At 34.2% G+C, this 25,314-nt stretch overlaps 1 protein-coding gene across 1 annotated transcript; it reads left to right on the top strand.

Annotated features, from left to right (window-relative positions):
- Window positions 1-337: 337 nt before the first annotated feature.
- On the top strand, window positions 338-25,314 carry LOC123532628 (gamma-aminobutyric acid type B receptor subunit 2-like). The gene is made up of 9 exons (XM_045314102.2): window positions 338-572; window positions 1,279-1,365; window positions 1,911-2,061; window positions 12,575-12,686; window positions 13,799-13,906; window positions 14,125-14,247; window positions 20,326-20,472; window positions 21,509-21,694; window positions 22,397-25,314. The coding sequence occupies exons 1-9, from the start codon at window positions 398-400 to the stop codon at window positions 22,607-22,609; spliced, it is 1,302 nt and encodes a 433-aa protein (XP_045170037.2). The 5' UTR covers window positions 338-397; the 3' UTR covers window positions 22,610-25,314.

A 25,314-nucleotide genomic window follows, 5' to 3' on the forward strand; every position in this document is an offset into this window, starting at 1 on the left:
GAAATAACAAACAAATTTCAGTCCTGTTACAAAGCAATTATTGTCAATTAAATGAACACGTCCAAAACTTCAAGACACGCTGTGTTAGAAATATAGACATGTTCATACCATGCTGCACATATGGAGGTACGGCTTTTCGAAAAATATACAGGTTAGACTCATTTCTACGAACAATCACATCAATGAGAACTAATGTATGGCAATAGCGTTATATTGAAGAGTGCTTACGTCTTTAAAACAGGTAACAATTTGTTGATTCTTCCATAATAATTCTGTTTTCTCATAACTCCTCCGAAGGTATTTGTAAACATTTTATTTGCATTTATTTGCAGACGGTTTAAACAAATAATGTCAAGCAATGTTCTCTTTTGATAGAACATAGTATTTGTTACTGCTCATGCATTTTGCAGGTCACCCTAAAACACTAGATATGTTCACATATTTGGACTCGGACATAAATGACTTGATTTTCTCGTGCATGACACAAACGTCTTTGACGGGAGTTTCCGGTCGTGTGGTTTTCTCTACAGGGGCTGATCCTGACAGACTAGTGAAAGTAGAACGTATCCAAGGTATGTATAATTCGTTAAGATTTATGTGACTTCTTAAGGTTCAATAGAATTCAGTTATAGAATGGTTATGACTTCTGACCTATGAATTGTTTATGTCTTATTGCCCTATGTTTGATACTCGCAATGAGACAAATCATTTCTTGTTAAGCTGCCATAAGAAAATTTGCAGACCGCCGATGGTACCAAAGTTCTTTCCTGTGCGTCACTCCTGAAGTAACGACGACTTGAAATAAGCAATTGATCTTACCAAACCATTAAAGCAAGAAACGTAAATAATTATGTGAACTACAGAGAAAAATCAACTAAAATTCCTACATAGTTTTATGTGCTATAGGACTTCTAGAAGTCTTAGGTATAGATGTGAAATTTCACATCAATATAGATTTTTGTACGCCAGTTTATTGGCCGCTGAAATTTGCACAACTTTTCTCAATAAACACCTTAGATACTCAAAGCTAACACCAATACTGAAGTAATATAACAAAATGATGTTAACTGATTATTTTATGAACAAACGATTGAATTTTCCATGAATTTCAACCTAAATTTCAGTAGGTCAAATATCAGTCAATATGTGCTCTCTCATAAGCATAAGGGTCACAGACTCATATACAAGTATCGATATTTTATCTACAAGTTTTATTCATGAATAATAACCCTGATTGATAAGTATTGATATATGCAACTTTATAATTTCTTACATTAGATGGTGCAAGAAAAAGAATTGCATTGTACAGACAAGACAAGGATCCAAAATATTTTGAGTGGATCGAGGGAGCCCTTATATGGAAAGGTATTTTGGACTGCAATATTTAATTCTGGCAAAAGTTGTAACTTATATGTACCAACTTGCAAATGGCAGGAAAAGCCGACGCCAGCGAGTTATGTTCGAGGTGTCTCTTGTAATCAAATCTGCGAATTAAATCAGATCGTTTTGCGCCAGCCAAAGAGAAATTTTCAAGGGAAGACCATGAAAATACATAATTCCATGTCCTACACACACGAAATAGCTATACTGTACACACGATATAGCAAAGTCTCTTCGCATGCCACCACTAAGTTTAAGTTTTGTATGTCGTCTCAAGGACTTTATACAAATGCACTCTAGGCTCATCATAAATAATAGTAGCGGGCTTATATACAAAAATGGAGCTTGATAAAACATGAACAAGTGGTCAGGAGATGTTTTAATGTAGCTCTGGAGGTTTCAGACATGAAAACGTTTTTCAGATGTGTTCACTTTAACCATCAAGAAATGTATTGAGATTTCGCCAAGAATTTCTACGATATGCCAAACTGAAACTATTTACTAAATTACTGTATATGTCTATTCTGCAGGTGGTATGATACCAAGAGATTCTGCATATATTGTATACGAGGAATTAAAAGTTCCAGTTTCCCTCAGTGCATTGATGTTGACATTTGCTGCTCTAGGGATAATTCTGTCAATTTTCTTTCTAGTGTTCAATATCGTTTACAGAAATAACAGGTAGGTCAATGTTACTGCGGTCAAACAAAATATTAGTTCATATTTCATTTCATTATTGAATAAAATGAATGTTTGTATTTGACGGTTTGTTTACCTAATCTATTTTAAATTGATCTTATGTTTTGCTTCCAATACTCATACACAACTTCATGAAAAGCTTCTTTTAAAACAAAATATTCAACTAAATATTCAGGTCAGAATTCAATGGAAAATTCTTAACATTTTAAAGGAGATGGCATCTAGTATTTGCTATCTGTGTTAAGAAATTTGTTGTAATTGGTCGTATTGATTTTATAAACAGCACGAGCTTGCTTCAAAGTAATTTCTAACGACATGCAAATAGAAAAGATTAACATGCAACGGCCATATTTGCAATAAGTTACGTCTTTCAGTTCCGTTCAATAAGGATATACATGTAGTTCGTTTAAATTATTTTCGTTTAGTTTCATGTCGTTTTCAAAGCAAACAGTGAGAAGGGAGCTGCAACGGGCATCGTTGTCAAAATTACTACTCCCGCCCGATAATTTAAACGACAGCATGTTTATATTTTTGTTTGCTTGTTATGATTCTCATGCATCGTTTAACTCAAAAAGGTTGTCCATGATAGAAGTTAAGCGCATACTGTAATGTTATAAAAAATAAATTTCTGTGTCCCAGTACAGCCTGTTTTCGACCACCACATATTTTCGACCGACCCCGTAAAATATCTAAAACTAGGCCGCGAGATCAAAACATCCGGTGCGAGCGCGTGTGTTTGTTTACCGTGGATGCAGAATTGTCAAATGATGTAAGCTGATACAAAATGGAGATTAGAAAGGTATAAAAACTTACTTTTTTATGACATATCCATTCTGTGTGTTTCATTAATTCCCTAAATTCTCTATAAATGAACTGACTTTGTTACAAAAAATGGAGGAAAAATTTGATTGTTTTTATTTCGTTTGCTGTATGCATATTCCAGGGCCCAAAAACCTATACCATATCATTCCATAAGTACAGTACACTCCAAAAATATTGTTACACAAATGTCTTTATCACTTAATTGGATTTTAATCTTCAGGTGTTAAGGATATGCTATTTCATTTATTTACAGGAGATGCTGTCATCCAGGGGTACTTACAGGGGATACAACCCCAAGGATTTGACCAGAGCGTATAGTGCTGTTAAAGATGGTGGAATGACTATCAGGAAATCATCATTGACTTATGTCATACCAAACACCCCTTAAATTGACAGATTACGTGGCAAAATTAGTGTTGATGCTATAAAGTCTGGACCTACCCCTTTGTTCACAATTGATCAAGAGACCTTTCTTGCTAGACACATTGAAACCATGGGAGAAGTCGGTTACGGCTACAGTAGACAAGACAAATAAATCTATGCCTTATATTATACCATTAACCTTAGTTTAAGAGATAAGGATCACCTCTTACAGACCGATGGCTTTAGAAGATTCTTGAAAGATGCCAAATCTTAAAGCCAAACGTACCAGAAACCTTGATATTGCTACGGCAAAAGGTGCAACAAGAGAGAATGTTGATAATACAATATGGATGAAAAGGGACTCAATACAGAATATAAGCCACCCAAAGTAATATCTTGGAAACATTCAGAAGCACAGGCTGTAACATCAGGAAGGTCTCAGACAATCACTGTGATTGGCTGTGTCAGTGCCATAGGACAGCAGATCCCACCATTTTATATTTTTCCTGGCGCTAGAACGATTGATTAACTCTTGGATGGTGCTACACCTGGAACCTCTGGAACTGTTTCATCCACAGAATGGTCCAACAGTGAAATATTTGCCATGTATATGCATGAGCACTTGCTGAAATACTTGCCACTTAGATCACCTGAAGAACCAGTGTTAGTCCTTTATGATGAACACAGAAGTCACGTTTCCCTCAGTTTGATAGAATGGGCAAAATCTGAAAATATTGTATTGTTGTAGCCATATTTTGCAGCCCCTGGATGTAAGTTGTTTCGGGCCCTTTGAAATGGCATGGAATTCTGCATGTGATAATTACATGTAGGAATCTGATGGGTGTTGTGTAACCAGTATGATGTATGTAGAATTGCTTGCAAGGTATATTCATCCACATTATCACCACATAACATTCAGTCAGCATTTAAGAAATGTGGTATATTCCCATTCAGTTTCCGATTGTCAAGTTGCCCCAGGAACTTCATTTAGTAGAGACTCAGAGTCTAACGATAAGTCTGCATCTAGTTCTGACGTTGACATTGCAGGAAACTTTCTGCAGGAGATAGGTGGAAAACCTTGCAGAATGTACAGAAGGCTACTGAAAAAGAAATACTTTAAGCAGAGTAGTTGGTGGAAAAGCAGTCACTGAAGATGCTGTTATAGAACAAATCAAGTCTCATAATGAAAAATATGCTCCCAAGGTAAAGGTACAAGAGAAAGTGACCCCCTGCCTAGTACTTCAGATGTTTCAGCTAAACCTAGTGGATCAGGTGTTGTAACAAAACCAAAAGAGAACTGTTTTAACTCAAAAAGATATTACTGACAGTTGATTGTTTGCAAAATGTTCAGTCCAGATATGAGTAAAAGGCCATATATTATTATGGTGAAATGGGGCCAATGTGACACTTGTGGAGGTTGGGTTCATCTGGCATTCTGCAGTCGAGTGAGGGTTCTGAGAATGGGAGACACATTTATCTGTCCTCCTTGCAACTCAAGATCCCTTCAGATGTAACTTGAAATACAGAAAAACTTCCCTGTAAATACGTTTTTACTGCCGTTAATTCATAAAAACAGTTCAGTTTGACAGTTTGTTAAATTTACTACTATTTACCCTTTAAAAACTTTAAGTAGTGCTCGAAATTTTGCTGTGAACTGTAGTAAAGGGAAGCTACTCTATTGTGGTCAAAATCTGGTGGTATACATCCAAGTCAGCAGAAAATTTGGTCAACTTTATTTTCGATGAAAGAAAACAAATAACAGAAGGTAAGAGTTTTATCTTTAATTGATTTGTTTGACATAATGTTTGATAAGAATGATTATGTCAATAAAGACAGATGCCAATCAGGTTATTACAAATGCGGTCGGAAAATGTTGTTAGGCGGTCGAAAACAGGTTGTGCCGGGATATTGAAACGAAAAATTATAATTGTCAAACATGTTATCGTTTGAGTTATCGTGCAGGATTTATATGTTAGCAATTCGTTAGTTTTTTCTTATAAACTTGATTCTGGCATAAAACTACTGTTTTTATCATTATCAGAGAATGTTTAAACAGGATTGTAAACGTGTGTTAACAGAGAGCTTTTCACGCTCACAAGCTTTGACATAATTATCTTTTTGAATATCCATGACAAAACTATAACGCATTATTGAAAAGGAAATGGCAGTCCCTATAACGCATTATTGAAAAGGAAATGACGTCAACGTGTTTAATGAACATTTAGCCAGACGCCTATCGATATGACAAGTATTTTTAACTTTTAACAGGTTCTACCCTAGGATAGCGTTAAAACATGATAAAGCGTGTATTACAACATCTGTATAATCCCAATGGTTTATTTGGTGCCCGTCTATGTATCATACATTACTCACATTTCAAATTTTCCTTACGAATCTGTTTTTCTAAAATATGATTTTAAGTGCTGACCCAAAAAAGCATATAATTTGCCACTTATCCCAGGTTTTTCGTGTATATATTAGCCATACAACTTAGCAATTAGTAGAGTGCCAGTTTCGAAAGAATTAGACAGACTGGACAAAAGAACCAAATTTTGTACACCGGTAGTATGGGACAATATAAGACTTTTGGCTGTAAAGGCCGAGGTCGCAGTTATTTGGAATTCTTTTTAAGAACATTCAAAATGGCCGCCATTTAAGCAAATAGCTGTTTTTGTAAAACTTTGTTTTTATATCATTCTTGATATACATGTATGTTTATGTGTAAATTGATTCATGTTTACTTCTACGGTCAAAGAATGGATTTTCCTAAAGTTAGGTCACTTGTCGGTCTGTCTGTCCATCCGTCTGTATGTATGTCAAAATTGTCTTCATTGTTTTAGACAATACACTTTTACGTACATACATCTTGAGCCCGTAATGTGTTGCTTGATCTTAATCCTTTATTTACCTAGAGGAGATGAATCTGTCTGAATAAATGTTTATAGGAGATATGTTGTTTTTGTTCCGGTCGTCCGTCCGTCTGTCTGCCCATCTGTTGCAAAATCATGCCAACACTTTATAGTCTTAACCCCTATAAGGATTAAGAAAAAACTTGCAAAAATATTTAGTCGTAAAGAGACCACATACGGAACGCAACAGTCAGTCATGCCGGTTCCATTTTTTGTTGTACAGATCAAATGGTTAACGGTTCTTTTCTATTTAAGGATAACATGGTGTAATAGCCATATTTCATATCTTGTGACTGGATGGTAATATTTAAATGAAATTTGGTCACTTTAAAGACATTCAAAATTAAAGACGTTTCACCGAGAGATTTATCGAAGTTTATCATTTTTGGGGGAGATAATCGGTATTGAAGTTAACATTGATGCCTATGGGAAATATATAATTTCTTTGATTATGAGAATCTGAGCTTGAGTTTCGAGAAAATTTTGCGGTAGAAAGCTGTATTATATGGTTCTAATACAAATATCAAAAAGAAATCTAAAGTTCCCCGTAGGGAAAAGGAGAAATTAATTTGTTTCTAGTTTTCAGGGGAGATAACTCATGAAAAACCAAAATTATCAGGGGAGGTAATCTAAAGGAAATTTTTGAGAACTTCTGTCTCTATATAACTTGTCAATATGCATCTTATTTTTGTCGTTTGACATTTTCAATCTTACATGATCAAGTTGTATGTACAATTAGGTGAAATTGAGGCCTATTACGGGTATTCATCCTTAAATCGTATACTTGTATCATAATAATAAGCCTTGTTCTTTTTATACCCCACCAAACATGTTTGCGGGGGTGTATATAGGAGGCAGTTTTGCCCCGTTGCGTCCCGTCGCGAAATCTATTATCTCAGTTATTACTGAATGGATTTGATTCAAACTTAAAACAAGTCAAATGGTTTATCGCGGCCAGAAATTTGTACAAACCGGACAGAAGTTGCGAAATTGTCATTTGTGCAGGAAAGAAGCGTTTACCATAATGTCCAGTACTGGACAGGTATAGTGACCATGCACGGACACAACCAATTTTTCTCAGAGGGGGTCCGATCTCATGCCCACCCCCCTACCCTGGAAATTTTGAAATTTAGCATTTCATTTTTTGCATTCTGGGACAGTTTTATGGACTAACCTGTTAAATTTGGGAAAATGATAAAATCAAGCTTTCTTGAAGGTAAAATTCTTAGTTTCTTTTAGATAAATAATATGAATTATGTCGGGGTCGTATGTAGTAGCAGCCGCATATACTTTACATGCAGTCCTAATGTTGCCTTTTTCGAAAAACATTTCTTTCCTTCTTGTCTTCTTTCCTTTCTTTAAGATTTTCCAGACGGGGTCCGGAGCCCCAGTCCCCCCCCCCCTCACTCTGGATCCGCGCATGGTGACATATCATGCTTTCTGTTTATGCAGGTAAACTTGTGTTCGGTTAAATTTCAACAGAGCACAATTGTCTGAACAGTGAACAAACTCATTACTGTTTTTTCAGGCAAGGGTGGAAATAAAGTGGTAGACAATGAAAGCAGTAACATTTAAATTAAAAAAAATAAACAATGAGACAAACATTTCCAACATCTTTGGACGGTTCAAAAATCCCATGTTAAACATACGATAAAGCCCGATAAATCGGGTGAAGTAGGCGCTCTATGTATAGAGTTAGATTATGCGTATAGATACTGTACCAGAGGGGTCGGTCAATTGTGGGTTATTGATTAAACTGGGAGAGTCTATTTACTTATTACTTGAGGATGAAATGTTGCTCTTAAACAAGGGTGGCGGTTGAACTACTAAAAGTACAACAACAGTTAATTCACAACGAATCGTACGGTATGTTTTATAATCAGTAGAAGCTTGTCGTATTTACGCTTATGAGACCTGTTTCACCCATAAGTAAAGAATTCACAGGTCCATCATGAAATATTTTCCCCAGCGCGCATATACTTAACCTATTCAATATGATTGCGGCCTCCCCGGCCGCGATCAATAGATGTTGCACCTTATCACCCACATCATGTGACACAAGGCGCATTGATCTGACACCAACTTTTCATGAATTATGCCCCATTTTACTTAGAATCTGATGTTAATTCTGATGCATTTTCACTATATCTCAGTTATTACTAAATGGATTTGATTCAAACTTAAAATAGTTGTTCCACCTTATCACCCGCATCATTTGACACAAGATGCATAACTCTGTCACCAATTTTTCATTAATTATGCCCCCTTTTACTTAGAATTTAAGGTTAATTTTGTTGCATTTTCACTATGTCTCAGTTATTACTAAATAAAATTAATTCAAACTTCAAATAGATGTTCCATCTTATCACCCACATCATATGACACAAGATGCATGGCTCTGACACCAATTTTTCATGAATTATGCCCCCTTTTACTTAGAATTTAAGGTTAATTTTGATGCATTTTCACTTTATATCATTCTGATTGGCTTAGAGCCAAAGGGAAGTAACCTTTTTTAATTTTTGTACTGAGTTACTTCCCCTTAAATTCCAAGAATTAGTCCATTTCTAGAAATTCTATTTTTAGATTTTTAACTTTTTTTAAATATTAGTCCTAGGTAAAATGTAAAGACATTTTTCCACGGTAACATGTGTCGGTAAGACATTTTTTTGTATTCATTTTTAGTGTATCTCTAATTTTAGAGATTTTTTATATTTACCTTATCCCTCATCCTGGGCACATATACTAGTTTTACTTATATGTGCCGTGGAAGCCCAAGATGAAGTACTCCAAAGACGAGTCAAATTTTTCTTAAAGTAATAAGTTTTTTTATGTTTTATATTATTCTAAGTATTTTTAAATTTTTTTATGGTTACCAATCTTCTGTGACAACCGTATGGTGGGGGGTATAAGTCACTCCTGTGACAGTTCTAGTTCTGTTAGTTTTAGCGTCGTTTTAACACAATTATAGGTCATATGTCGACTTGAAAAGTTTTGTAGTAAGCCTTGTAATTTTGATGATATGAATGGAACAAAAACAACTGAAAAAACATAGCATCAAAATAGTTTTATCTCGATATAGTTATAAGTATCAATTATAACTATATTTCCTAAAAAGTGTTGTTGTAATGAAAAGTTTAACTGTTCTACTTAATAATTATGTCTTTATTTCCTGGTTTCTTGATATAATTTATTGTTTAAGATGTTACATAATAATTATATCACAATTACGTACACGTTCATTTTATCTTTTGCACGAACAACTAGTTACCTCTAAACAAGTTTTATTTTAGTTGCAACTGAAAGCTATGACCAACCAGGACATATTTCCTGGTCAAATCAATAAATAAGTTTTCTGATGTGATACTTTAATTCATGTTTATCCTGGTCATATATCAAGTCAGAGCCTTCTTGTGTTTGAATATTTTGTTGTGATAAGTCACTCGTTATAGGTAAGAGGAGTGGAATTGATGTATGCATTTTGTTGTTTTAATTGAGATCCTTCTTATTTATTTCGATTGAAAGAAACCTCGTATTTTACGCACACTTCTCTTCAGTATGATCATTAAAAGCCAAAAGGAGACATAGATTGCTGACACTCAAACATTTATCATTAAAAGTTCCCATATATATTATTTATGTTGCTGGAATAGCGGATATGGTTATCATGAAAAACGCATAATTGCTTTCAAAGGAAAGTTGTACGTGCAATTAGTTGATTTATTACAGATATATACGTACTTAATGATTTATGTATGTATAATTCGTTTGTAATCATAATATTCTTTCTCAACATATAAAATACATAAAACATTATACTGATCAATATAATATTTTGCAATAACTAATGCTAAAAATGACCTAACCCTTTAGCTTACTCCCTAACATATCCCCTGATATGCAAAAGACCCGTGGACACATAGATTAGAATGGCAATCACACCGTTGAAAACTTGCGGTCAGAAGACGTATTTTTAGATAATATAGAAAAGCAGTCAATGCAACTGGTGCTTCTATACAAGACATTAAGAAATTGGTATCACGCGTGATTTTCAATAGAGGTTAAGGAAATGTTCGCCACAACCATCCTTACAAGGCAGTCTGAAAGACAGCTAAATCCCCCGCCACTGGTATGGATAGTGAAAGGGTAAACCTTTGACCTTGAGCTGTGACCTTGACCTTGAACTGACATGGCTGACTCATGAATTCTGCAAATCGTCCAGACGAGGTGATCATTTGACCCAAGTTTCATTAAAATCCTAAAAGGGGTTTAGGAGATATAGAGCTCAAACCTTTGACCTTGAATTGTGACCTTGACCTTGAGTTGACGTGGCTGACTCATGAGTTCTTGATGAGGTGATCATTAGACCCAAGTTAAATGTAAATCCTTCAAGGGGTTTAGGAGATACAGAATGAACACAAAATGGAAGGCTCAAACCTTGGAAGGCTCAAACCTTTGACCTTGAGTTGTGACCTTGACCTTGAGGCGACATGGCTGACTCATGAGTTCTGCACATCGTCTTGGTGAGGTGATCATTTAATCCAAGTTTCATAATTATCCTTCAAGAGGTTTAAGATACAGAATAAACACAAACTGGAAGGCTCAAACATTTGACTCTAAGTTGTGACCTTGACCTTGAACCGACATGGTTGACTCATGGGTTCTGCACATTGTCTTGATGAGGTGATCATTTGATTCAAGTTTCATGATTATCTTACAAGGGGTTTATGAGATACAGAGCGGACACGAAATGGAAAGCTCAAACGTTTGACATTGAGTTGTGACCTTGACCTTGAACCGACATGGCTGACTCATGGGTTCTGCACATCTTCTTGATAAGGTGATCGTTTGACCCAAGTTTCATGAAAATCCTTCAAGGGGTTTAGGAGATACAGAGCGGACACAAAATGTTATGGAAGGACGGAAGGACAGAAGGGCGGAAGGACGCACAGAGACCATTCCTATAACCCCCCTACCACCACTTGTGGCGGGGGATTAAAAATTGTTTTCAACATGCCTAAAGTATATACCAACAGCATATTTATCATGTCTGTTTATGTCAACTTTTCTTGTTTAAAATTCAATAAGGCTTTCGATTTAATATTAAAACCGATGAAGCATTTACTCTTCGCAAAGAGAAAAGGCATTATTACATGGTTGGAAAAGCACTTATTTCATCACTGCATATGAATTGATTCGATCAGAACCATAAAGGGTAAACAAAAATTATTCAGTAATATTTTTACAATGCGAATCAAATATTTAAACCTTTAAAAAATATGTTATCAATTAATTATTGAAAATAAGATTTAACGGGAAGTGATATACATACTTTATGTTCATTACAACAAATGCAGCAGCCACATTATAAACAAAGTCATTATTGCCCTTTAAGCAGTCAAAACAATTCGTTACTTTATATCACAGTTGCACATGAATATTACATTCAAGTAGAAATAGGCATTGAACAATTTATAGAATAAAAAGGAATGTCAAAAATGAACAGAAAGCTGTTCTGAGACATATGATATTTGCGACAGACAGACAGACGATACAAAAATAATATACGTCCCTAACAAATGGTCAGACATATTCTCTTCCTCTACATCAATGCAGAATTAATTTAAAAGTAAAGCTGACACTATGGGGTTCATCTAAAGTTATATGGACAAGTATGTTGTTTAAAAAAGAAGGCATATTTTGACGTACGAACGGACGGATGTGCAGACTGACTGATGTGAAAATTGACACCACTGTATACAAATGCATCACTTGACCCCAGATATCAGCTCATTCAGTGATATGTATCAAGAATAAGATAAGAAACGAACTATTATTTAAAATAGCGTTTTTTTAATGGCAGCCATTTTGAATGTTCTAAAATTAGAATTTCAAAGAGCTGTGACCTTGGCCTTTACAGCCAAAAATCTTGTATTGATCCAAACTACCTAGAGCTCTGCAAAAACTGGTACATTAATTTTGTCCGGTCTGTCTACATCTTTTTCAAATTTTATGAAGAATTGGAACTTAATTAAATAACATCATGACAGTCACTATGTTTTCCCTTAATCAAACGACATATCGCATTCAAGCAGATTGACGTTACATACAATTGCTAATTGAATAAAATATTGTATAAAAACAACAATGTATTGTTTTTTCATTACAAATGAATCAAATTATAATATTAGATATGTAATAACCAGAAAAAAACGAAAAGGCTGGTTAAATTTATGTATACTATATAATATTTGTTACTTTATTTTTAAATTAATCTGTCACATTCTCAGTTGATCTTGTTTATTGAACACTTTTGAGTGTTATGATAGAAAAACTATGATATTAATCTGGTATATTAGTAATAATAATAATAATAATAATAATAATGCATTTATTTTCAGTTATGTGAAGATGTCATCATCGAACATAAATAACGTTTTGCTGCTAGGATGTATGTTGTGCTATTGTACTGTCTTCTTTAAAACCATTGCGCCAAATGATATCATTTGTAAGGTAATAGTAGACAAATTTTATATCGATGTATGGCAGCCATTCTAAACAATACAAAGTTTTAAGCTTACATACACATACATAACAATAACGTAATACTTTTTTATTAAAAAGAGCCTGTACATGTATTAATATATCAATAAAGCATTAAGCATTAAGCTATATTTTAAAATTTGTATATTAGGAAGTTATGTATCTTACTGACTTCACTTGTTTGTAGGACTGTTTACACAAATAGGATTGTTTGTAGGACTGTTTACACAAATAAGATTGTTTGTAGGACTGTTTACACAAATAGGAAGTGACTACTCTGTGTGTTACATATGAGGTATTTCAAAATGTAGTTCCATGCTGTTGATGAAATGTGGTACAAAGTCTCAGTTGTATTCGTGTTGTTTTCCAAAACAGATCTTTTTATGTAATATAACATCATATATTGTTTTATATTTAGTAAGAAGACAGTTGTAAGGAGACATGTAATACTAACTGCGTATATATGGTTTTCATTTTATTGAAATGCTATAAAATATCTAAAATGTGGTCATAGAAATATAGTCATACTAGTATAGCATCTGTTTGTTGCTGGTCTATAATTCATAGAGATTTAAACAGTATCTCATGTAATATTGGCTATATTGTAGAGCATGCATTCAAAATAACACATGTCATATATATATCTCGGACATCTTTAACATTTGGTACCTTTGAAAATAAGCAATTTACTTTATTTCTATTACATGGAATATAACATATAACTCTGCTCCATCACTATATATCACAATATAGTTCAGGTTATCAGATTGCAAGCACAAACGCTGAATCTATTTGTATATATTGTATTCTATAAAAGATAACGATATGTGTTGCTGTCCAAATGTATTCTAATATCAAACTAAATCATGGTGTTCCACCAAATCAACGACTGGAGGTAGACACGGCAGTGCTGCGTTTACACTTTTTTGGATGACAAACGATTTTGCATATAGTATTTACATTCGTTGAACAAACAATTAATTACAAATTACAAATGTCATTTTCAAAATGGATGCTCCCTTTATGGTTCCAATATAAATCGCAGCACATGATTTGAGTCCGAAACATATTTTCAATTTCAGGCAAGAGTACTAAGCTTTTCTCTAGGATTTACAATAACCTTTGGTGCATTATTTTCCAAGACCTGGAGAGTGTATCGAATATTTACTAACCGAAAATTGCTTAAACTTGTAAGTTTTTTTTATTCTTTTTTTAAATTCGAAACAGAGTAAATCTTAAAAATGAACGTATGTGATAAAAGTTAGTTAAACATTTTTAATTCTAAGTCATTATTATTTATTGACTTTTGTTCTTTCTTCAATTTTTATGCTGGAATACCATCTTGATTCACATAAAGCACTTATGCAGAATGATAATAATATAAACGGTTACTTTATTTCCTCCACAGAGCATTAAAGACAGGCAACTTTACGCGATTATCATCGGCCTGGTTGTTGTTGTCCTAGTGGTTGTGATAATTTGGGAACTCGTTGGACCTCATGAAAAAGAGATAAAAATTCTAACTAAAGAGGTATGATCATGTTTATTTCTGAAAATTGTCTTGCCGGTTCAAAAATTATCTTTGTTTTCTTGTTTAAAATTTCTTTTATTGTAAATGCGTAATTTGCGGAAATATCAATTTAATGGCCTCTCAGTCCGACATTGTACATTCAATTTCTTTCACCAGTCTTTGTATACTACAAAATGATAAATGTTTGAAGAGGTTCTTCACTTATCGTTTCTTTGATCTATAAAGCAGAAATAAACGTAAAAAAAGTTTTTGTCGCTATTTTAGGTGAATCCAAGACTTAAGTTAAACTTTGTGCTGAATATAATTGCCACTACACAAATAATGACATTGAACACTACTGCCATAAGTTTTTCATGTCGCATGTCATGTTACTACCCTATACACTTTACCCAACCCTAGCTCTTAGAAGAAACTATAAAAAAAGCATGAAGCGTGCCTAATACTAAACAAAATGTGGGATTGAAAGGTCATCGTTTCAGAATGTCCACATATTACCCCTGTTACAGATATAAAAATCCTTTAAAACATAAAAAAAAAGATATTTTTCTAAACATATGTCAACTTCCTTTCACCAGAGTTACGAAACGCCTATTTCTTTTTCACCGGATTTGGAATTGGATATGGCAAATTTACCAACTCATGCTACAAGTTCGATACAATGATATCTTTACTCACTCTATGGGACGAAAACATTGCCAAATGTTCGATGTCGGCACCAGCATGCCGTGTGCAGGTTTCAGAATATTGGGAAGAACAAGGTCTCAAGGAAATTCATAGTGCATTGAATTTGTATTCTTATAAAGAACTATTATTAATTGACCAACGTTTAAATACACGTCTTCGTAGGAAAAATCTGTGTCTTATCTAATTGCCTGTTAGTTATGAACACTCTTTGATGGACCAATCGAGCACGACATTACACTGTATTAATGTCGTATGCATGTTCATGCCTAATGGCTGTTTTTTTTCTACAGATTTTTATGCAGAATAAGCTAAAAGCACCTATTTGTTAACAAGATTAATATCATTAATTATTATTATGATTATTACCTGCAGGAAATTAAAAGATTTTACGCGTTTCATATATTCTTTAGCATACAATAATGTTAGGCTGGAAATCACTAATGATTAATCTGGTTTCCAGACATAGCTATTTTGGACGTAATATCAGATTGAAATGAAATGAAACTATTAATTACGTCAAGAGCTTGACTTTGATCCACCTAATCCGTCGTATGATGTGCAGCTTTGTTTTGCAAAATACAGATATAATCTATACATTATTCTAAAGGTCGAAGCATTTTCTTAATTTCTCTAAATGTCCTTGAAAAGTTTAGCCGTATGTATTTTGGAGAATGAAATTTCAAACTGTAAATCTATTTACTTCCCCTTTATTTGTAATCTAATCTTTTTTTCAAGATTTTATGTAAATTATTATTGACTTTCCTTGATCTTGCATTACTGCATTATATTTGAAACAATGCAGTTTTAACGCAGTAGAGGTGGAATTGTAGCAAAATTTTATGTTTATGGAAAACAGAAGAGGGTTGAGGAATTCTTAGAAACTAATAGTGTTTTTCGAGTCGCAGATTCCAGACTGGACTTGTTAGTTCACACTCAAATATTAACCGGTCCGGTCAGGAACCTGCGACCCGAAAAATATTAGTTTAAGCGAACCGCTCAACTTAGAGCATACGCCACTTTTTTCCGGGGGAACCATTGTCGCTAATTTAACATTTCAAATCCCAGGAATTTCCAATTGAACTAATAATTAATTATTTATTTTCTGGATCTTCTGCCTCCAGCTGCTGCCTACGATTTGATCTGCGAACTGAGCAAATGTTATATATATATTTTATAACAACTTGAAAGTTTGCGGACAACATCGGCCACTTTCACAAACTACGTGTTGCGATCATTCGAGCCTCCTTTGCTATTTTCATAGACGCCATATAAAGCCAGAGAAAAAACTTGAATAGCAGAACTAAACTTAATTTCTATACAAGTCTTAACCTTCAATGGTGATTGAATATAATATATATAAACAGTTCTAAAAAAGTCAGATTCTGCTATTGATTTTTCCATAGGCGTACATTGTAAGAAATGACTCTGTAGGACTCCCTCAAAACTTTTGTTGACCCATGAGGTGCCACTTTCCCTGTAAACTTGCCTTTCAGACATAAAAGTACTAATTATACATGGGCATAACCGATCCATCTTTTCTATTTCCATTGAAAGAGAACTACCCTCATTTGTGCATGGAATTTTGTAATTGAATTCCCACTAGTACTTTATCTAAATTGCAAATTTAAGAATCAAAAGCCAGGCAGCTATAAAACCGAAAGCATTACATTCCAAGATTTCAAAGATACTTGCATGATTTAAGGCTACATGTTAATAACTAATCAGCTTATGTCTCATTGAATGTTGTTTCCCTTCACTTTTTTCAACCAATCAAAAGCCGGCTTTCAATGACAGCATTTGACCAATAACAACTTATACTTATTACTTTATGATTTAAACTGAGATTTTCTGCCTTTCTCTGAGAACATATTTAGCAGAACCTTTAAATGAACTCAACGGATATCTATTTCACAAAAAGTAGCAAGTAACGAAAAGATAATCGAAGTTCATTATATAAGAAAGGAATGAAATATTTTTACTTGCTGTAGGTAAATTATTTATCTCTTGAACAGAAACGTTCTTTAACATGTTCTGCATAAAACCTGTAGAAAAATCTGCTGTAAGATATGTGCATGAATGTTCGGCATTCAGCACAGTGTAAAGTCGTGCTCGATTCGCCCGTCAAGGTTTATCCTATGTGTTCGTGAAAGAAAGAAGAAGCACACGAATAATGAAATAAGTATATAGAGAACTCTTAAAAATGCTTTGTTTTCTTAAGGTTGTAAGTTGATATAAGAGCCTTGTAAAATACAAATAAAATTGCAATTATATATATAAAATTAGCCTGACTTGTGCTCCCAATTAACTGCTATCCGGTACCGGTACGTGCGTGAAATGTGTCTATAATGACGTAAAAAGGATATGACGTCATCAATTCGAGAAAAGCAAATCGGTAGGTTAGTTGGTGACTTTCTTTGGGTACTTTGTAAAACTCATGATATTACATGTCATATGTTTCACAATCATGTACAAGAGAAAAATATCACTAGTCAGTCTAAACCGGTTTATGGTGCGCTTAACCACACTTCCAAAGTCACATGACAGTAATATAAAAGTTATCCCCGCCAGGTAATTCCCTAACACAATGGCAACAGAAGACATTTTATGTAAAACACAAAAATATTCCTGTAAATTTATGTTAAAAGCAATCCTTCAGAACCAAAAACGCATGTACTCAGTCAGTGCCTTTGCAGAAGACAGGCAACACTGGAAACACTCTTAAGGGCCAGACAACACAGGCCAGGCGACAGCAATCGAAAATAGCTATTCAGTTCAATTCAATGTTTTATTAGGCATATGAACATATACAGTTCTTCGCCTATGCATACATAAGCGGCGACAAAGAAACATGAGAAGAGTATGGACAATATACAATGAATGATGAAACATAATGATTTTCAACACTATACAACGATAACTTTAAACGGTACCCATGAATTCGTACGCACACAACCTTATCTGCTTACGGCTAAATTTAGATTGGATCATGAATGACGGATTATTAACAAAACGCGATAACTATGGCCTTTATTTACTAATACCGGATCAACCCATAATAATGAAATAGGGAATCAGGTGGAAACATTACATGACAAATATCTTATATCGCAAAACCGATGTAAATAGCGGCGTGGTCTAGTGGTTAACAAGTATGATTTGTAAGCTTACGGTGCTGGTTCGAATACGGGACGAGCTACTTTTTTTAATTTTTTTAACATGTTTTTACCTGGAGAAGAATGCAGGTAAAACTAGTTGTATCATGATTTCTTGTGCACTTACATTAAGTACATATTAATATTTTTCAGGGGATCTCATATTAGAATCGATATTAAATCTATTAACATTGTAAAATGAATAGAGAAAACTCTTGCAAAAATGAAAGCAAAACTACAAAAGATGATATAAAAAAGACCTGCAAAAATAGAATTAGTAAAATCATTTTTAAAAAGAAGGACTCGAACCTACACCATACAAACATAAAAAGAATAGAGATCCAACACACTATCCACTTGACTACAAAAATGTTATGGAATGACGCATCGGGTCTAGGGTAAAGAATACTACAATATACAAATGAACACCACTTATCGGAAAATACACCTGCTTTACCTGTTTTTGGATTTTACCAAGTACCGTTAAAATAAAATTATCGCGATCCATTAATACTAGTTATTGAAAAGAGGTCAAATATATACATGTATATCGGACAAATATAAATATAGCACATCGCAAATACAATTGTGGTCAAGGCCAAGCAAAATAAAGTTGTATGTTACGTATAAACAAAGTGAACAGTATATGTAATAAATCACAGTAAACTATACAATTAATCGGTATAAGCAGCACGTTTTTGTTTGCTAAAACTTGGCTAGTTTGTTTAAAACACTTGACTGTTGAGTAGTTAATAGTGTTTTAAATTTCTGTGATGTAGGCCAATGACAATAATATTTAGGAAGGCATGCATTTCTTATTTCTCGGTAATGCGGACATATAAGTACAAAGTGATACTCATTTTCTATAGCATTCATGTTACAATACAGCAAGGTCCTGATGGAATTTAAGAACTACCTATCATAGAGTCCTCCGCCCGTTCCGTCAGACACAATCGAAGAGGACTAAAGCATAGCGTCCAACTGTAAAAGGGCTGAACAAAAAACTTGCGGTGTGTCTCAAATACAGTTACGAAGTTTCCATCCACATAAAAACGGGGGTTTGAAGTTTTTGATTAACCTTCTTGCAGAAATGTCTTCATATTACTATCCAGTTGTAAAACCAAATCTGAATTACGATAGTAAACTTTAGCAAACTATTTGCGTAATCTATAATAACGATAGCCTTGCTGAAAAAGCATATGATTGTGAAGTATACTGATTCCTCAACATGACTACACGCTCTTGCAAACCGAATTAATTGCCCATAAGATGTTGCCTTGGGTACATCTCTGTCTGTCCAGCTGGGGAAGATTTACAATACTGAAATTAAATCATCCCTCTAATCATATACTTTGGTATTTATAATATTGTCATAAGTAGAGAGATGTAAACCTAGAAATAAAGCAGCAGTATTTTATTCAAAATACCATCTAGATAGCGTGATGTATTATAAGATGCAGTCATAATGTCTGCTTGTGCACAGTTAGTTAAAATGGGAATACCAGACCTTAGTCAAAGTTTTTTATCCCATGAGTATTCAGTCAATGGTTTATCTATTTTCAGGTTTAATTTTTTCTATGCTAGTAAACGGCCTTTATCTCCTACAGTATTTCGCGTTTCAATGCCATTCAGCTACCTTTATCCCCTACAGTCTTTAGTATTTCTAAGCTAGAAAACAACCTTTATCCCCTGCAATCATTAATATTTTATGTTAGTAAACGATCATTATCCCTCGACAATCATTGATATTTCTATGCCACTAAACGACCTTTATCCCCCTACAGTCTTGAGTGTTTCTATGTCTATTAAAGCCAGTTTCTCCAAGAGTCTTTTGTGTTACTATGCCGGTCAATGGTTTATATCCTTTAAGAGCTTCTATGCCAGTCAACGTTATTTTTCCCCTAAAGGCTTCAGCGTTTCTATTTTCGTCAACGGTCTTGATCCCCTAGATCCTTTAGTGTTTCTATGCCAGACAATGGCATTTAAAACCTAGAGTCTCTGATGTATCTTTACCAGTCAAAAGTATCTACCCCCTAGATAGATTCTTTAGTGTTTCCATGCGGTCAGAGGTCTTATATCCCCTAGATTCTTTTGTGCTGTTCTTCTTAGTTTGTCAGTCAACGACCGTTATCCCTATTATTCTTTGGTGTTTTCATGCCGGCCGATGATATATCCCGTAGAGTCTTTAATGGTCTTGTGATTACAGTATAAATTATGTAAATTTTCTATGATCATCTTTCAGATGTACACGACAACAGACGGCACTGAAGTGCAACCATTAGTCAATGTTTGTGACAGTTCATATTCGGAAATATTTGGATGGACGTTATATATTATTGAAGGAGCACTGTTAACATTTGGTGCTTTTCTAGCATGGGAAACCAGAAATGTAAGAATGCATTTTCAAACACCTTGAGAAATCCTGATAAGGTTCGCGACCAGATTCGTGTTAACTATATAAATGTAGGGAACATTATATTGTTATTTAGTTTAATGTTTGAAAACATTCCTTTACCTTCAAACATTAACTGGATAAGTAGTGAGGATTTGCGTTTTTTATTCATACTTGTTGAATTTGTATCATACAAAACAGTTATTGAAGATTTTTACAAAAAAAAAAAAAACGTTTGTATTTTAGTTTATATCATTCTAAAAAAAGTCTCTACATGCGTAGCTGAAATTAACCAAAAAACTCCGCCCCTATTTGTTTTCAGCCTATATAGAAATTATTTATTTATAATTTCCTTGATATCAGATAATTGAATTCATAAAATTCAGTTTTGGTATATTAAAATATTATAATAGATGGGCCAGTGGTCTAGTGGTAACACGCTTGACTGTCAATCCAGAGGTCCGGGGTTCGAATGTTAGATGCTCTTGAGTGTCTCCCAATTTAACTAAGAGGCCTAGGAAAGACAGCTTCGCGTGTGTCGGTACTATACACATGGCACGTTAAAGAATCAGACTTTCTATTCGTAAAGAGACAGGCTAAGATAGCCAGACAGGCCGGTATCTAAAAAGAATTTCTCTCTATTTGTTCTGGGGGCTTTATCTCTCTCTGTCCCTCTGGTCAGACTGGATTGTGTCTGTACTAGTAGAGGATGAATTTCGCGCCCTGTGTGGATGCGTTTGCTATATGTAAAGTGCCTTTGAACGTGTTTATCATGAAAAGGGCGCTATATAAATCTGGTATAATAATACTATTAATAATAATATAAAGATAATGTTTTATTAGAGTCGAAACAGTCACGTTTTCACACCTTTGATATCCCAGATAGCAATTAAGAGAAAACATTTATAAAGGAAAAGTAAATTACAGACCCATAATATTTTTATGCCAACATAGAATTTCAATCAGTAGGATGGACGGGAGGTAATGATACCACTAATGAACTATCAGTTAGCTAATTGCTTTTAATTTACAGGTCAGAATTAAAGCATTAAACGACTCGTACCGAATAGGGCTTTGCCTGTATAATGTTGTCATTCTGAGTGCTGTTGGACTGACCTTGAGCCTGCTGTTAGAGGAAGAGGTTTTGATCTATGGAATCACATCTGGGTGTCTTATAATTGGCACAACAGTGACCCAGATGGTGATATTTCTTCCAAAGGTAAAGATTGGGATATTTTATACAGTATGTTTTGTATATAATTAATTAAATCTACATCAAGTATCAGTTTTACGATATAACATAGTTTTATGCGATACACAAGCAAGCTGCACTTACCCAACTGAAAAATTGTACAAAGGCTATTGAAATTGAGAAGCTTAATGGGAAAGAAAAGGTATTTGCCCCGCAGTGGTGTTGTTATATAAAGGTTTTACTTTATATTTAGCTTTTCTTGGTAAGGTTTAAGATAGTTGATACTTATATAATCTAAATATCACACATTTATTGAGCAGTTTTCTAGTCAGTAGTCGAAACTAATGTCAGAGATCAGAAGAAACGAGGACGAATAATAATTTCGACTATTGAATGACAAACCATGTAATAAGTGTTTCCTTATATGACATCAATTTTTAGCTTTATTTTTGAATTTTTGACTGTTAGGCTTTAGACTAGTTAACATTTGTTGAATATAAAATGGTAACATAGCACAAACTGTACTAGTACGTAATCCAGATATAAAACTTAGGTTACAAAAAACGCATACTACGTGCCTGGAGATAGTATAATTATACTTAATGTTGTAACACACGTAAACAGCTCAATAATGTATCTTCGTCAAGCTAAGTACTCTCTACATAATATGTAGTGTGGATTGTCTCATATGTGTGATTTTGATAACTCTTTTAACATCTATTATTTAAGATTCAGGCGGTATGGCATAGAGTGGAAGGGCAAGACATGTCAACATCAGATCGAATCGGTACCAGAGCTTTTACTACGTGTGCAACGACTAGCTTTGCAAACAATGAATTAAAATCAATAGACGAAAACATAAAGAAGTTTCCGGAACAAAACCCCAGTCATGAAGCGATTCACAAACGTACTGGTAGTATGCCTGCTGAAAGTTCCACCTAGAATTTAAATGTCAGCCCGGCTGACTAACTCTCCGATTGCATTCGGAAACAAAGCATTGATTACGAACAATGTACTTAAAGCGGAATGCATTACTCTAAACAATCTATAAAATGTGAGTACTCTGAAAGTGACAAGTGGTACAAACTATTTGGCATAAGACTTCTGCAAGATATTCTTTTAAATAACCAAACATATTGTTCAGACGGAATTAAATAGTTGCAACGCTTTTGAAATAATGCAGAAAATTTACATTCTTCTTGCATTTACACCAATATCTAACTTTTATCTACATCAACGTTAATTATCATTTCAATGTCATATATCATTCTATGCCAGACTTGGTGGAAATGAATTTACCCAAACTGTCGGCGTATAGCTTTAAACATATAAAGCAAATATTTGGTTATATCATTTGGGTAGAATTTAAATGTCAGCCCGGCTGACTAACTCTCCGATTGCATTCGGAAACAAAGCATTGATTACGAACAATGTACTTAAAGCGGAATGCATTACTCTAAACAATCTATAAAATGTGAGTACTCTGAAAGTGACAAGTGGTACAAACTATTTGGCATAAGACTTCTGCAAGATATTCTTTTAAATAACCAAACATATTGTTCAGACGGAATTAAATAGTTGCAACGCTTTTGAAATAATGCAGAAAATTTACATTCTTCTTGCATTTACACCAATATCTAACTTTTATCTACATCAACGTTAATTATCATTTCAATGTCATATATCATTCTATACGTCTTTGTTGTGTAATGAGATAATTTTCGATTACATGTTGGTATGAAAAAAAAAAACAAGCAAAATACTCAAACAAAGATATGCTAGCTGTTTGTATACGCATAAGAAACAAACAACGTAAAAGCTTGGAAATGGTCTAAAAGGCAGACTGTTTTGCTACAGTGACGTGTAACTGTCATGAAAAAAATCTTTTGTGTTGTCAGAATATACTCCAGATTAGTAAAAGAAGACAAACGACTTTGCTACAGAGACTTGCATATGTCATACAAACATACGTCGGTGAGCTTAGAATATACTCTAGTTAGTAAAATGAGACGAACAGCTTTAATACAGTGACATGATAACGTAAGAATAGTAAATACGTCTGTGTCGTCAGAATAGGCTGCAGTTACTAAAATTAGACAAATGGTTTTACTGTATCGATGTGCAAATGTCATAGAAACATACGTCAGTGAAGTCAGATTATACTCTAGTTAGTAAAATAAGACAAAAGACTTTACTATAGTGACGTGTAAATGTCACAGAAACATATCGTCAGTGATGATGCTCTAAAACTTCAAAATCCCAGCGGGAATTCACTCTAAGTATTCACCTTTCAAGCTAACACCAGTCGCTGTTCAATGTAAGGAAATGCAACCTGTTTCGCTTTGAGCAGATGAAAATGAATTTAAGAATGCTAAACTCTTTGAAGCTTTATCAAGCAGTGCATAAAAAGTAAAATTTATTTTTGAATAACTGAAACAGATATTTTTAAAAATAATCTAAATACCATTCTAATATGCTTGTCTCTGTTAAAACACTCTCACGATAGAATGACGTCACGTTAACGTGCGATGACGTCAAAGTTTTTGTTGCGACCAAGAAAGAGCGCTGCTATATTTTGTCTACTGTTTTAGATTAAGGGCATATTAGAATCGAAATAATTTATAGCACAAGCGTGTTTAAACACTATTTATGCACTCGGGTGGTAATACGTCGTCCAAATAATTTCACTCGGGCTGAGCCCTCGTGAAATTATTACGCCCGACGTATAACCACCCATCGTGCATAAATAGTGTGAAAGCACACTTTTGCTATAAATTATTTCTTAAATGATGCTGAACTTTAGAAATCACATGCTCACTGTGTCAGATTTAGACTTTCACGGTTTTAGAAGTTTTTTTCAATAGATGTAGGTACAGATGGGAATTTTCAGCATCGAGGGCAGCTGGTTTATATTGTTGAATAAATATTGATCAAAATACAATTTACTATACACGTCTGGATGGAAAAACTATTATTTTAACAATAATAGAAAGCAGTATGCAGAGTATTGCTTAGTAAATATCTTGTATTTTGCATCAGAGCTAGGCGTATGTAAAAGGCACCCTATTATAGGGATAGTTTTCAAAATGATGAGGCATTTGCTTTAGTTTATACTAATTTATTTATTCTCGATTGTCAAACAAGTTCTTACAACTTATATTAATGGCTCTTGAGACTCATTCCCGATGGAACCAACCTCTAAGAGCAGAGAGAGAGAGGCAATGTGGAATTAAAGTGTCTTGCCTTAGGACACTACCGCCAAGGCAGTGGTCGGAATCGAACCCGGGACCCTTCGATCTCAAGGCGGACGCGCTACCACTACGCTACGGTGGCTCCACTTGCTTTAACCTCATATCAGTGAAATAATGCATAGGTCATTGATATACGTATTTCAAAAGCATAAAAGCTATCTTTCCGTTTGCGACTGCAGAAGAAAATTTAATAGAAATTATTGCACTTGAGAAGGAAAACAAGCGCTGTTCAGTATGTTTCTAGTGTTTTGTTTAGAATTACTGGGCAAAGGCCTGTTAGTAAACAGTTACTCCGTTTGCCGGATATTCCCATCCGCAGCTACACCCAGTGATAGAATCTTTCTCTTGTTAATGGTATTAAAACAAAACAATAGTGAAATAAAATCAAGCAGATGA

This window comes from Mercenaria mercenaria, chromosome 11 (assembly GCF_021730395.1).
Source record: "Mercenaria mercenaria strain notata chromosome 11, MADL_Memer_1, whole genome shotgun sequence".
Classification (NCBI taxonomy): Eukaryota; Metazoa; Mollusca; class Bivalvia; order Venerida; family Veneridae; genus Mercenaria; species Mercenaria mercenaria.